Here is a 15,955-nt window from a genome sequence, read left to right as displayed (position 1 = left end):
AGCAATTCATGTGTTGTTCATGTGATTGCTTCACAAAAAATGTATATTAGTTTAATTTGTTATTTTGCTGTTAGATATTAATATTAAGGGACTGTTATCATATTGTTGGCTGGTTATCCACCTGCTCCCAAACATGACACTGAAATTTTGGCCCAGCGCAGGACTGTTTTTATCTTGGACTCAGTGTGTCCTGGTCTTGGCCTTGACTTAGTCTTGACTACTATAAAGTCTTGGTCTTTACTCGGACTCACCTGTAGAGGTCTTGAACACAACACTAACCGTAAGGCAAATGGCTTTAGCCATTTTATTGTTTTAATAAGATGCAATTTACTATTATTTGTATTATAAAGAAGAATGAGGACAGGATATGAAGAATTTTGTGTTCAGTGGAGTGTAGATTCTACCTTATCCAGGGAGCTGCTCTTCTCACTGTTCTTCTCTGGAAGGCTGTTTCCCGAGTCCGTGCTGACCAGAGAGCCGCGGGAGTCGGCGTGACGGACCGCGCTGATGTTAGGTGTGGAGGTGTGGGGGGAAGCTGCAGAGATGAAACAAGAGGCTGATTCAATTTACAAAATCAGTTTAACCTCTTAAACCCTTCAAATCTTCTCATACCTATGTAGTTTACATAGTATTTCATTTCACAGTACAAACTAAATAATAAGGCTTACAATTAATAACTGAATAAGCCACTTAGGAGTCAAAGGGTAGAAACTGGCAGACCATGATAAAACTTTTTTCCATATGAATAGCATATAGTCTGTGCAACAGAATTCATCTTAGGCTGATTACATCCTAAAAGCTGCTCTACACCAAATGCGATGCAAATAAATGACAAAAATATTCAGACACAATTTTTGCACATCACAACAAAAGACACAGATACAACAGTGATTGGCCATGGGAGTTCATGTTACCTAAGGTTGTTTACAAATATTAAACAGGGTATAAAAAATAATGTCATATTTCTGCCAGGTGATGCAATCAGGCTTGGGTATAAAAGGAGCATCCAGGAAAAGCCTAGCCCAAAGATAGGTCGAGGCTCGCCACTTTGCCAAAAATCAGCAAAAAATTTAACAGTTCAGCCAAGGATTGCAAGGATTTTTGGTATTCCACTGTCTATGGTGCATAATATCATCAAAATATTCAGACAATCCAGGGAAATCTCTGAGCGTAAAGGGAGAGGCCGAGAACCACAAAGGAAGGCCTGTGACCTTTGACCCCTCAGACAGCACTGCATTAAAAACCAGCATGCTTCTGTGATGGATATCACCACATGTGCCCGTGAATACTCTGACAAACTGTAGTCAATAAACACTGTTTGTGTTGCATCCACAAACTTACATTTATGGCATTTGGCAGAAGCTCTTATCCAGAGCGCCTTACAGTTTTGATCATTTTTACACAGGTAGGCAAAGGTAGTGTTAGGAGTCTTGCCCAAGGACTCTTATTGGTATAGTGCAGGGTGCTTGTCCAAGCAGGGGATTGAACCCCAGTCTACAGCATAGAAGGCAGAGATGTTACCCACTACCCTATACCAACCAATGCAGTTGCATTGGTATATATACATACCAATGCAAGCTAAGACTGCACTATGCACACTGGAAGCCATTTAACAATGTCCAGAAACACTGCCGAGTTCTCTGGGCTCAAGCTCATCTGAAATGGACTGATGCACAGTGGAAACATGTACTGTGGTGGGATGAGTCAACCTTTCAGATTATTTATGGAAATAATGGATGTTGTGTTCTCGAGGCCAAAGACGTAAAGAACCATCATATGTTGCCTTTTACATGCTCTCTTTTTCAGGGACACTCAGGCTTATTTTAACATGATACAAAGCCACACCCGGTACGTTACAACAGCATGGCTGCATAATCAGACTGTGCATGTGCTAAACTGGCCTGCCTGCAGTCTTGACCTGTCTCACTTTGAAAACGTGCATCTTATTAAGCTCAAAATATGACAACCAAGGCCCAGTAAAAATACATAAAGACAAACTAAAAACCTGATATCAAAACTGGATCAGTCTGTGTCGTCAGTCCCTAAGTGTTTATTAAGTGCTGGAAAGGTGACGTAACACGGTGGTGAATGTGCTCCTATCCCAACTTTTTTGGAATGCAGGCATCAAATTTGTTATGAGCATATATTTACAAAAAATAATGAAGTTAATAATGTAAAACATTGAATATTGTGTTTTGTACCATCTTCAATTTAATACCAGTCAAACAAAATTTGCTAATCACTGCTTTCTGTTTTTGCTTTCCACATACTGTCCAACTTGCAATTGGGGCTGCAGAAGTGTAAAAAAATTCTGGACACTGCTGTGTCCTGGTCAGGTAAGGGGTTAAAAGGATAAGATTGACTGCTGTTCTCCTCTTGTGGCTGAGAGAAACCAAAAAACACTGTGATTAAGCGTAGAGTGTCATTCTCCTGGACTGGCAGTGATGTAGTAACAGATGGTGCTATGAAAACTCACCTGTGCCAGAGATGACGCCAAACACGTCTTTATGCAGACTGGTGTCAAGGCTTCCAGCAGGCTTGTGTGGTGTTGCAGCAGCAATGTTGGAGACAGGTTCTTCTTTCCCGTTCTATAAGGAGAGCCAGATTTAGTGTTTTCAGACCAGCAGGTACAGTGGCCTCAGTCAGAGGACTGGGGTCAATATATTTAAGGTGTGTGATAGAAGCAGAAGTGTGTGCATGATTGACCTGGAGATTGTCACATATGGCTTAGTACAGCATGTGTGTTTGGTGCGTTTGGCTGTTTGTGTCCTTTAGATATTATATTGGGGCCTTTGCTGTTTCTGTTATATAACTCACCTGACTGGTGGACGTCTCTCTCACATTGAGTCTGTGTACATTCTCCTGAAGCAGCCCAAACAAAGGCAAGTAGAGAGTCGCTAACCTAGCCTGCTGACTCTGAAACACACAGGCCACACAGGTTAGGATGCTACATTCATGCTATAGGTAGTTAATTATAGATTGGTATATATAGGTAGGTAATTGCAGTTAATGTTTAACTGACATATAAAAAATTGTGATTAAAAGTTAATTTGTCTTCTTTTTGTACAAGCCTTATGTGTTCCATCTTTCTTCATAGCTGTCAATACTTAGTAGCTCCCAACTGACCATAAACATACAGTGAGAGCTCAAATAAACAAACATAACTGCTGCCATCTTAACGTATTGTATTAATAAGAACCATGCATTTTCTTTCCCTTTTTAATATGTATTTCTCAACCTAACTGATGAAAATACACATTCTCTATGTTGCAACATAAACATATCAATGTGAAAACTGTGGAAACAACTGTGGAACATAACTGCGGTCAGCCTAAATAATTGCTGCCAACTTAAATAACTGATCAGCCAAAATGATGTTTACTGGTGATTATGTAATAACAGTGACAGGCCGAGCTATAATCAAAACAGGACATGATCTATATTTCAACATGTAGTTCTACAGTGGTTTGGAGTGGCATGTGAACAGAATCCTTAACGTAGCCCCCCTTAACATACCCCCACAAAAAAGTCACACAGCGTGAGATCTGGTGATGCTGGTGATCTTGGTACCATCAATGAATGCTCTGAGCTGTTGGAGGTTCACTGCCATACTGACAGTCAGAAACTCTCTTTCAATTGGTATGTGAAATCGGATGAATCTTTTTGGATCACCCTGTATTTTCAAGTATCGTGATATTACATTTGTCATATCGCCCACCCCTAACCTGCACAGCATCAGCAGCAAAAGCAGTAGACCTGGGGGGTCTACTGATGAAGTAGCTTGCAGCCCAGCTCCCACAGTGTTAACAGTGAATGCCAACTAATAAAAAAAATCTAGTGAAAAAACAATGACAATCCAGTGATGATGCAGACTCGCCAACCTTTGAGGCATAACGTTCATCAAATGTGTGTTTGATCATCAGGCTTTTGAGCACATGGATGGCAATCTGACGGATCTCTCCGAACTCCTGCAGGGCTCCGCCCACCTCCCTCAGCAAGAGCCCGACCAGAAAGTGATTCCTACAGAAGTCATCGGTCAGGGAGTAGTCCAGCTGCAGGTCTGCAGGGAGAGAGAAGAGACTGCATTAGTTTGAAAACACAGTCATTTCAGTCACGTTAAGATCAATTCATTAAAACAGTCTGATTGAGAGCTTCAACATGATCTTCCACATACTGACCTACTCATATGGTTAGGAAAAAGAACTGACCAACTGATGGACAACTGAAGGCACCGTTACATTTATACCATCCAAAAGTTTGCCATATTTACAATTTGTGTTATTTTATGTACAATAACTATTTATTTGTGGGGTTACAAATTCGCCAAAAGGCATTTTAGGAATGTTTTAATAAATATTTCAAGAATTATGTGAACAAGAAGTAATAAAATGATAAACAACATACAGTAATTATCTATTTACATTTTATGTCAAGTTATTTGCTGTTACATTTGATCTCCACTTTCAAAGATTAGAATGAATTCCAGATATTCATTTTATTATAAGTAAATTTTTAATGCTTTACAGCTTTTTCAGTCATTTTAGAATCTTCTATTCCATCTAACACTGAAACCTGATATGTTGCACAGGACAAGCATATTAGAATCATTTCATTTGTCTGCAACCATATAATATTTTATATATAGTATATATGCAATACAATATTTTATATATAGTATACATTTTACATATAATATTTTACATAGTTTTTTAATCTTGTAAACAGCAACAGTACATCCATATCTCTATCCATAGTGTATATTCACACCTCTCCTTATATAACCCTGCTAGTTATTGCTTATTGTAACTCAATGACAATATCAATAACATATCAATATCACTAAAACACATCAAGTTAAAACACAAACAGCCTAAAACAGAGACACATAAATACAGTGGGACAACATTCAACTGCAAGACACCAGACATGACTGTTGCTGTGATTATCCCACAATGCATATGCATTGAAAGGACATGACCCATGTCTCAGCAATGAATGGGGAACATTGAGCAAGAACAAACAACACTCATACTGTTGAATATGTGGGTGGAGATCATTAGGAAAATGAAAATGAAATGACCACAAAAAGGAGAAACTGTTTATCCACATTAGGGGTGGCTGATATGATTTTTTATTTTATTGTTATTGTAGTAAATTATATAACAATGCGCTTTTCTCAGCATATCATGGTTATCGTCAGTACTCGGTACAATTCACTGACTAATTACTAATTACGTTTCATCAAAGAGAGGATAATTAGTCCTGTACACAGTATTTTGTAAAAATGTCAGTTTTTGATCATATTTTTAAATGGACACAATTTCCAAGTTATCAAACTTCAGAAAAACTAAAATTATGATACATATCGTGTATTGTGAAAATACAGGGTGATTCAAAACGATTATGATTTATTATAAAGATTTATTTCACTTGTAAATCATTACAGACCAGTGCAGTAAATTGTAAATGGTTTAAGTGAGAATAAAGTTTATTATGTAATTTTATAAGTGCTCAATATGAACCTCCTCCACATCAATGCGATAGTCATCCCATACTCAACCGAGCATGTCGGGGGTCACTGTACTCACGGCTCTTTCAATGTGATTTCGGAGATCATCCAGTGTTGTTTGGAGTGGCACGTACACAGAATCCTTAACGTAGCCCCCCTTAACATACCCCCACAAAAAAGTCACACAGCGTGAGATGTGGTGATGCTGGTGACCTTTTTTATGGAACTGTTGGTACCATCAATGAATGCTCTGAGCTGTTGGAGGTTCACTGCCATACTGACAGTCAGAAACTCTCTTTCAATTGGTATTTGAAATCGGATTAATCTTTTTGGATCACCCTGTATTTTCAAGTATCGTGATATTACATTTGTCATATCGCCCACCCCTAACCTGCACAGCATTATAGTTTGTAAATTGAGACAAATGTATTAACACAACATTGCACAGTCAATACACAGCCACAGCCACAGGCCAAGCAGTACAGCTCACCTACACATTTGGCATGAGTCTCCTTACTGCGCGAGAGAAAAGCTAGCACAGGTGGAGAAAGAAGTGTAAAACTCAGAACAAAGACAGAGAGATAAAGGAGAGAACTAGAAGAAATGTAGGAGCTACAGCAAGAACCGGAGCAAGCAAGGCGCACAGGCAGAGAGGCGCAGGTGAGCCAGCAGGAGGAAATTGGCTTTTTGGCTAATCTGATTTGCCTCAGTAAATCTAATTAGTGTCAGTGAACAAAAAGACTTGTGATTTGTTGCAAAGATCTGATGAAATTAGGCTTAAGTAACTGAAGACCTGTGTACCTTGAAAGCGCATTATCCTGCCTTTCCCAAAGGGCATGGGCAGGTTCAGTGGAACGAAGTGCTCATGGTTGCACACCACCCTCAGAAACGCAAACTTAAACTCATACAGCGTCTGCAGGAGACAAAGCGAGAGAGAAAGATCAGCCAAAGCAATAAAAAATACATAACCTTAATTTAATTCCCTACAAAAGATATGAAATATGTTACAAGCACATGACTACAACGCAAGAGCTATAAAGAGGAGAATGGGACAACACAACGGCTTCACACTGTTCACCCCCTACACATTTACACATGTGGTGTTGGGTGAACCTGCGGGGAGTAAAAGTGTGGAGGTGCTGTGTCCTTCACTCTGTTCTCCTCCTACATGGCCTGCTGTTAGTGTGTGTGTCTGTGTGTGTGTGTGTGTGTGTGTGTGTGTGAAGGTGGACATCATGAACAGGCTGCTGACTGGCTACAGCTGCTAAAGGAGAACTCTACTGTGGCATGCGCCCGCCCCCCGGGCCCCGACGATGACGGCCGCGACAGCCGGCAGGAAGGCGGGGCCCGAACACCCAGCGGCGACGAACCTCGCAGCGAGGCCGCTCGGGTCGAACGTGAGGTGTAGTGAAGCGGCCTCACTGCGTAACAGGGGGGGGCCCAGGTGGCGGAGCTCGGGACTCGCTCCTTGCCCTGGTGCCTCTTGTTGCCGGCCCCGTCGTCGTCTTTCTCCTCCTCCCGCCGTCACTCGCGTCACTCGGGTTACTCGGAGGAGGCCGGGCTTTGCGCTCCGCCCCCTCCCCACTCGCAGCTCTCTCCCTGCCGTCCTGGCCGAGGTTCGTCGCCGCTGGGTGTTCGGGCCCTGCCTTCCTGCCGGCTCTCGCGGCCGTCATCGTCGGGGCCCGGGGGGCGGGCGCATGCCACACCTACACTGGACACTTCTGATATTTTAAACATCTGGTATTTTATATGGTATAATGTGGTGGGTCCAGCAGACCAGTGAGTAACAAACACATCAACACCACACAAGGGTTAAGCTTTTTGTGCTTGATTGTAGTAATACCTGCTACTAACAGAGGTAAGCCCACTCTAAAACCTGCCCCCAAATTCCTCTAGTCTGTACTCTTTTAACTTCAGAGTAATCAATAGCACAAGCAACACAAGCTAGCTAGTGAATCACTACTGTTAGATAATGCAACTGTGTTTCCTTTGCAGGAGGTAATGTTTATTTTTACAGCACTGAATGTGTTCTCTGCACATGCGACGCATCTACATGCTTATACATTAATTTGATTTTTTAAAGACACTTTTCCGCCATGCTAACGTATATTACACGCATGGGCTAATGACAGGCTTGCTATCCGTCAGGTAATGTTGAAAAGCACACCAATGCCCTCATTTCAGCTCTACCTTCATGAAGCATTGGATTGGTTTAATAACATTCCTACCCACGTTTAGCCAAGTTTCTCACTTTCTCCCCAGAATGTCTTGTTATGAGATCACGTTTGGCCCCACAAGACTGTTAACTGTAACAGACTGAGAGGCCAGTTGCAACACTTGCTAGAAAAGCCTAATAAAATTGATACAAAACACAATCAACTCCATAAAATTTTATGTTGTTTGAACCAAATGAGCTTTCCAACCTAAACACATGAAAACGAATCAAAATAAATATGATTAGTGAAAAAGGCTGTGTTAGACTCTGGCAAATCTTTTTTTTAACTAAACAGTAGAAAACAATAAGCACAACAAAACTGGAATGTCTTTTATTTACATCTATATGATGTTTATGATAAATCTCTGAAAAAAGGAGAAGAAAAATGAAATATTTTGAATTTATTGATGGGGGATATAAACTTACCTTATTTTTACTTTGGGTGGTTTATTTGTAACACTGTGTTAAAACTAACCCCGCTCTATGGAGGCTGTACTGTAACTCGACTAGCTCTCACTTCAGAATTGTGCTATATTACACACATTATGAGAGTAATTTATACAATACAGATGTAAATTCAGTTACTTATGCACACATTAAAGATGAAAAGTTAAGGTGTTTCTGGTGAATCTCAAGAACCATCAGTCACATGGCTGTGAAATTTTGCAGATGACAATACAAGAATTTGGTCGGAAGCACATTCTAATTAAAACTGTTTAACCCCTTAAATGGCCAGGCCCACTGATGGCCCCACATTTTTATTACATGCGTTTATAACCTAAGAGTAGCTCAGCCAGTTTGCATCGAAGTCCCTGTAGTTACTGAATAATAAGTATGTAATAAGCCTGGGATTTTAAAGGGGTTAACTACACAGAAATCTTTGCAACACTTTACCCCACATTAGGTTGTTCTCTCCTCTAACACAAACTTGTACATCTATACTGCAATATCATCTGCTAACTGTGGCTATTAGTAACACAAAATTACTTCTGTACCTTGGGGTCTCCAGGCACAAAGCAGTTGATGTAGTTGTTGATCTGCTTGAAAACAAATCCACGATCCATAAATGTGAAACAGCGCTGTTTGGAAGAAAAGGCAAACGTTTCAGATAAACGTACTGCTACCACCTCTTTATGTTCTTGTCTAGAGGACCAAATATTGATGTTCTTTCATTTTACAGGTGGTAGAACAACTGACCAAACACTGCTATCTCTGTGACCCAATAAGCATGTGTTAAAGTTAGTAAATACATTTTCTGGCTGTAACTGTCTACAGAATTAGCTCCTGACCAGAATATTCAACCTGGGTCCTGCAGCCCAGCAGAGGAGCCCTAAGACGAGCCTCACCTTGATGAAGACGGCAAGGCTGTGGTTGGCATTGCGGGCAGCGTCTAGGTTGTCTTTGTATTTCTGGGTGATGTGTGGCATCAGCATGTTCACCAGAGTCTCCACCGCGTGGTGGAAGGAAGCAGTAAAGCGCTGGTTCCTGGACAGCTGGGTGAAAACAGAGTCATGTTTACTCGACAGAAAATTGCAAAAAGATCAGTTTAAATACAAGTTAAAGCTAAGAAAATTCAGTCAGGCAATTTCGTTAGGCAAGAGATTTACATAACCAATGAAAGTTTAATCTTCTGAAGCGCGTTTTACTCACTTTAACTTTCCCGCTTTCTATCAAATGCTGCGCCATGGACTTTACTAAGGCCTCAAAGAAATACCAGGAGTACTGAAAGATAATAACAACCACAGCAAATCACAGAGATGTTCTAAATCACAACAATCACAACAAGAAGCAATGACTTATTTCAATGTATTTGAATTAGAAATATAGTTTATGTGCAGAAGTTTTAATACAAGGAATAAACTTTTTAAAATTTAAATAAAATATTTTTTTTAGTGCACAATTTCTACTTTTTGCTAAATTTTTTGCATGGGTAAAAAAAAAAAATCAAATTATAAAGCCACATTTTTTATGTTTTTTTTTTTTCAATACGTTAAATTCAGCAAATAAACAGTAATTGTGCATTACAGTTTTTGTGCATTATTAGTAATTAGTTCTCTGTAGAGGATGTTTTAACTTATTTTCACTTTCAAAATCAACAAAACATGCCAGAGGCATATGAAAGGAGTACCTTGAGGAGCTTATTGCTGGTGAGGAAATCAGTGGAAGGCTTTAAGATGGCGGTCATGGCTTTGGCCAGCTCCTCATGCACTGTTTTACTGTTAGTGGCCGAGTAGCGTTCAGTCTTAAACACGTACTGCTCAGGAAAAACAGACGTGACAATATCAACCACGGTTAAAAACTGCTTAATCCTCTGCAGGTGTGTCTGTTTCTGATGTGTTCAGACATAAGAATTAACTTTACCTTCACATAAGATCTGAGGTAATGTTCGAGACCCTCCTCATGACACTGGGCAACTATGTGGACCATGACCCTGTAGGAGACAGAATAGGATCAATGATTTAAGATGAGCCTTTTTATTTTTTTTCTTCTTCAGAAGTGCCTCCAGCTCAGTCTGAGTGGTAACTGCTACACTCCCACCTGGTGGTGTTGACTGCCACGTCCTCATGATTGGCCGTCGTAAGAACACGCACCAGCTGATTTAGAATAGTTGGCAGGAAATTAATCATCACGTGACCCTCCATGGCGTGGAGACTCTGCGGAAACATGGTTAAGATTTTCTCAGTGAGAGCTTGTCACAATCAACCCTTGGGATAAAAGTTACTATGGCATTTTTCTGCAAATCTTCGTACATTTCTTGGAATTTCATATATTGAGAGAAGTTTTAAAATGTGCTACAGATTTTGCACATACCTTATTTAACATTTCATACTTTCCCAATATGTTGAATTCAGAAAATAAATATTAAATGTGCATTAAAATGTGCAGAAGTTTATTCTCTGTTGAGGATGCGTTAAACTTATTTTCACTTAGAAAAACAAACAAAATATGCACTGCAAAAAATGGTATCTTGCCAAGCAAAATGATCTTAAACGTAGACAATAAATCTGCTCAGATTGTTGTAAACCTAATGTAAAATTTTTTAACTTATTTCTAGACATTTTTTGATTTGTTTTAAGTGATTTTTTTAAGTAACTTTTACCTCACTATATTTAACAGATGTGCTTTGAAACCAGCAAAATTATCTGCCAGATAGTGAGGTTATTTTACTCGATAGAATCGCCTAAAACAGGTCGGCAACACGTGGCTCTTTTACTGCGCTGTTGTGGCTCCACAGCAGAATCAGATTTGTAGGTAAAAAATAAAATAATCCTCCTTTACAGTAAAATAAAGCTCTGCTGATCGTTCAACATGCTGGAGTTAATGTAGAACTGCTAATTCACCCTTTAACCCTGAAGATCTGAGCACAGACAGCTGGTCACCATAGCAACATAGACAACAGTCTTGCCTAGCTAGTAGCTAACGAAAAGACAAAGAGAGAGATTTAAGACGAACATCGATAATTTGGAAACGAATGGACTGATTCGCATTTATAATCACTCCAGCTGGTTTCCTGATACGTTTAATCTGCGATGAGAAACTGTCAAACACTAAAAAGTGCCGAGGCTGAAGTCGCTTCTCATTCGCCAGCTTCTTGTTCGAATTTTCCCGTTCCACCTTAAATGGTGCAGCAGTTGCATTCTGGCGCCTCAGGCACAGTCCACGGTGGAACAGGAAAATTAGAACAAGAAGCCGGCGAATGAGAAGCTGATTTCAGCCTCGTAAAAAATCAAACACTGAGAGATGCAAAAAAAGCGGCTATGGCTGAGCTAAAGCTTAAAGCAGAGCTAAGTCTGCATTTTCATATAAATTCAATTTGTAAGCCTATACAAGAACATGAGCACATACTGAGACATATTTACAGCCGAGATGGTCAAATGGACATAAATGTTGTGGCTCCCAAGGCAGTTTGATTTTTGTTGAAAGGACAAAATGTCTCTTCTTAACATTTGGGTTGCTGACCCCTGACCTAAAACAAATGAATAATGTCTAGAAATAAGTGAGATAACCTTATAATCAGTGCACAGCCATCTCAAAATGGGAAATATTAGATTTTGACTAGATTTAAGTTCATTTCACTTGACAAGTTACTATTTTTGGAGTGTGTCATTTGACTGGGGTACCCAAAATATTGCATATGACTGTACTGGTTTGTGGTGATTTCGTCTATCTTTATAATGCTCCTATCTTTCTAATCATCTTGTTTATGTGAATTTGTGTAGTAAAAGGATGGGACAAAAAAAAACAGCACTAACAAAAACAACAACAACAACAAAATCAATAATAATGATCTCAATCACTGTTGTCTCTCATTAAGAGTGCTTTAGACATGTTCACCTTCAAGTACTTGACCAGCTCTCCTTCAGTGGCCTGGGCTGACCCTGACTCCATCTTCTGACAGTGATGGAAGAAATTATGAAGGTGCTGATCCTAAAAGAGAGAAATAACTGATGAAATTACTGGACAAAATATATATAGTGTACATTTGCAGACTTAATTATGAGCTCACTATACTACAGTCATGGGTCTGACCACCTAAACTGGTCTGTACTTCATACTTTACCTGAGTGTAGACTGTGGAGACCAGGTGTGTTGACACTCGGAAGAGGGGACGAGCTCCGTCCACCCATTTTACCTCTGGACCAGAGTGCTGTCAACATAAACAAACATTCAATCATGACCTAAAGCATTTCCAATCACATCTAGAGCTACTTCTGTGTAAAGGAACACAATGAAGACAATAAGAATAAAGGGTTTAAGTAATTCATGGTTCTAATTTTCTCACTGGGAATTACAAACACATACACATTGTAGATGAATGGATTTTCAATTTATTGTTCTCTAATTAATCTTAGTAAGAATCTTTTAGCATTTTGTGTTAAAAAAGCTGAGCAATATAATAATATTTTGTGATAAATCACATCACAGTATGTCACAACATGTCACAATATCCTTTTCGGAGCACATTTTGTACATTTGTGGATTTTGTCTCATCCCAGCTGCATATTTTATTACAATGTGAGAATAATTAGTCCTTTTTAACAAATCTGATGTAAAGTTTTTGATCATATTTTCAAAATATGCCACCACTTTTTCTGTTTAAACTTATCAGATGTCAAAAAAAAAATACTGCGACATGCCATGTGTCGTGAAAACTTCCCGAAGTATCGTGATCTCACATTCTTGCCATATCGGTTCCAAGATCAAGGTTATTATCGTTACCAAAAACTACTGCAAAAATAAAAACTAGCAGTAGAAAATGCACTTAAAAAAGATAACAACAGGGTAGAGGTTGAAGTTGATCCCTTCAATGTCTTTGGCTACGTCTTGGCAACATTGCCAAGCAAGTGTGAAGATGTGTTGGTGTGTATGTTCATAGAGACAATAATACCAAAAGTCTATTGCTGAAACCATGCTGAAACCAAACCATTTCAAACTGTTCACCCTGACCTTCTCAAATACCATCGTGCTGGAAAACAAGCTTTTTGACCACTGCCATTCACTGAATGTAGTATCCATATTAATCGTTTCCTAAATCGTGAAGCAGTGGATGCTTTTGAAGTCTTTCAACCATTTACTTGGTCTGAGTGGTAGAATTAAGCTGCTTTCAAGTCCTCCTCTGAAGTTCTTACTTACGACTTCGGAGGTCGTAAGTACGACTTGATTTGTGTTCAGGTGTTTTTGGTTGGAAATAAGAAAGAAGTTTTGGTTTACTTTTGTTAATCTGTCATTAAAGAGAGTCTGTCTATTTTGCGTTGCTGCGACAAAGTGGAGAGCAGAAGACGCCTGTGAGAAGAGTAATGTTTTTATGCAGTTAGATGTGTCACATAACATGCGCTTATACCTGTATTTCCAGGTGTGGATTGCTTTAGTTTGCAGTGTTAAGCGTGCGGCTGATGACTAAAATACAGCCAATTTATCAGCAGCTATCATTGATTTTTTGTTGACATGCCCCAACTCGGAAACTCTGGGCTCATTGAAAAATTCGAGTTTCCCACTATCCGCTTATCTGATGCAGTGCACAGGTTTGAGGTTTATACAGAAACGATTCATTTCAAACTGTTCACCCTGACCTCATCAAATACCTATTATCACAGCTTCCATCATAATACTAAAATCTAAAATTCAAAATATTAAACTCTTGCTTTTCAGAACATAAACATGAAAACTTAATTAATAATGCAGCCTTAAAAGTAACTAAATAATAAAAGAATAAAAACCATAAAAAACAAATTCAGGGAATTTTCTATTTGGTACCAACTAATGTACGGGAACATCTGTTCTCCATAAAAACAGCACACAAAGCACACACACAATACAAGGATCACACAGGACATCATCTTTTAAAAGGAGGTTAAACGTTGCACTGACACAGGCTTAATTAGATCAGCTTACTAAACTGACACCAGGCCTTCATTATTAACTCTGACTTTTTGTTAAACATAAAGAGTTTAGCCTTCACCTTGTTAAGCCCCTCCTGGCAGCTCAGATAGCCTGCAGGTAAGTTAGACGCTACAGAAATCTGCTGCTCACTCATGATGACTCGGCCATCTTTAAGCAGAGGCAGCCAGGCAGAGCCCACTGAGAGAGAGATAGAGAGAGAGAGAGAGAGAGAGAGAGAGAGAGAGAGAGAGAGAGAGTCAGACATAACTTACATTTACTTTTTTATTTTTTTATGTATTTTCTGCTGTAAAAGTTCTACCACATTTCTGAATATTTGTAAATTGGAGTGACTGAGTGGACAGTGCCTTGTGCCCAAACCCCAAGCAGGCCTGCCAGAGGAGGGCAGCATGCTGTACCTGGTGTCTCCACCACGTCCCGCTTCTTGGTGCTGCTGTCACAGCTGATGTGGTAAAAGGTGAAGAGCAGGTGATGCTTCTCATGCAGCTGAGTTGGCAGCTCAATCTTGATCTGACACCCAGAATGCAACATAAATATTCATTGTAGTTGTTATGTTTATCCAGTACTACATTGATAGCCAAAGTGGGAAATTATGATTATACAAAGAAATTCAATAAAAATTAACCAACAATTAATTACACCATTTATTACACTGTACATCATCGTTTTATACACCATATATAGACAAAAGCCCTACTTGGGTGGAATTAAGTTTACAAGGGGTCCTGGCGTAATTTTTCCAGGTTTTCCCTGGTTTTGACCTCTACTACTCTCTTTGGCTTTTCAAGCATAGATCAAGCATTGGTCACCTTTGTTTTGACCTCTGCCTGCTGTGACTATGAGTATTGGACAGTCCTTAATAAAGCTACTTCGCATTTGCAACCTGCCTCTGCCCCTACATTACACATATGTACCCTTCCCCTGGGAAAAACGTATTTGAGGTATGCAATTAAAACCACTGTTGTACTTTTAGCACATTTATATTTGTAACTTAAAGAACAAAGAATGCACAGGGAGATTTACTTGAAAGAGGCCCCGAATATTTTGTTGTAACTTCCGTTAGGATGAAGCAAACTGAACCAAAACAATACACTACATACCTTGATGTATGTGTAATCGATTGCATTACATGCGATGCTGGAAGTGATCTCCGTTTTCCGACAGACACATGAAGGGGTATGGGCATATGCAGCCAGAAGGTGCAAACGGAGGTTAAACGTGGCGTCAGCTGTCCAGCGCCTAACTCACTGCCCGACGCAGGGGCATCCTGGCTTGTTCGAAGCTCCATATACTGAGGAGCACATTGCACGCTGTTTCGTTCAGATTGCTTCGTCCTAGCGAGAGTTATTACAGAATATTCGGGGCCTCTTTCGAGTGAATCTCCCTGTACTTACACAGTACCTTTTTTTGACAGTGTAGTAGTATTACTTAGTAGCATGATGTCATCAACTTTTCATGAGAATGGAACAAAAATCTACGCTGGTTGAAATTAGAGCCAAAATTCACACCTCCTGAAGTTGTTTTATTGCTTTTCGGATGTGTGAGTTTGACGTGTGCATACAGATTTCCCTTGATAAATCACTCCAAACCAAATAGGGCAAAATTCACATAAAACTCCTGTATCACTTGTTAAATTACATCAAGTGGTAAAAAGGTTCTTCTTTCCTGTGCCAAACAGAACTCACCTCATCACAGAACTCTGGGTTTTGCTGGTGATGCAGCACTGCTGCGTATGCCTGCCTGCTGAAAAGAGGCCCCCCTGGACGACCATAGATACACTACAAACACATACATACACATATACACCGATCAGGCATAACATTATGACCACC

At 39.7% G+C, this 15,955-nt stretch overlaps 1 protein-coding gene across 9 annotated transcripts in view; it reads right to left on the bottom strand.

The window, feature by feature from the left end:
• The window catches only part of dock9b (dedicator of cytokinesis 9b), a 136,238-nt gene that overhangs the window by 32,848 nt on the left and 87,435 nt on the right, over positions 1-15,955 (bottom strand). For all 9 annotated transcript variants that reach the window (XM_036569875.1, XM_036569880.1, XM_036569881.1 and 6 more), the window contains exons 19-34: positions 15,809-15,901; positions 14,522-14,633; positions 14,185-14,303; positions 12,286-12,372; positions 12,060-12,152; positions 10,263-10,378; positions 10,086-10,155; positions 9,853-9,978; positions 9,375-9,446; positions 9,071-9,217; positions 8,720-8,803; positions 6,311-6,422; positions 3,882-4,060; positions 2,818-2,916; positions 2,477-2,588; positions 405-535 (exon numbers count right to left, since the gene is read on the bottom strand). In XM_036569875.1, the coding sequence (XP_036425768.1) occupies positions 405-535; positions 2,477-2,588; positions 2,818-2,916; positions 3,882-4,060; positions 6,311-6,422; positions 8,720-8,803; positions 9,071-9,217; positions 9,375-9,446; positions 9,853-9,978; positions 10,086-10,155; positions 10,263-10,378; positions 12,060-12,152; positions 12,286-12,372; positions 14,185-14,303; positions 14,522-14,633; positions 15,809-15,901 (1,752 nt within the window). The remainder of the gene's footprint in view (positions 1-404; positions 536-2,476; positions 2,589-2,817; positions 2,917-3,881; positions 4,061-6,310; positions 6,423-8,719; positions 8,804-9,070; positions 9,218-9,374; positions 9,447-9,852; positions 9,979-10,085; positions 10,156-10,262; positions 10,379-12,059; positions 12,153-12,285; positions 12,373-14,184; positions 14,304-14,521; positions 14,634-15,808; positions 15,902-15,955) is intronic.

This window comes from Colossoma macropomum, unplaced genomic scaffold (assembly GCF_904425465.1).
Source record: "Colossoma macropomum unplaced genomic scaffold, Colossoma_macropomum, whole genome shotgun sequence".
In the NCBI taxonomy this organism is placed as follows: Eukaryota; Metazoa; Chordata; class Actinopteri; order Characiformes; family Serrasalmidae; genus Colossoma; species Colossoma macropomum.
The sequence above is the reverse complement of the archived record's forward strand: the minus strand, read 5'-3'. Positions and strand labels throughout refer to the sequence as shown.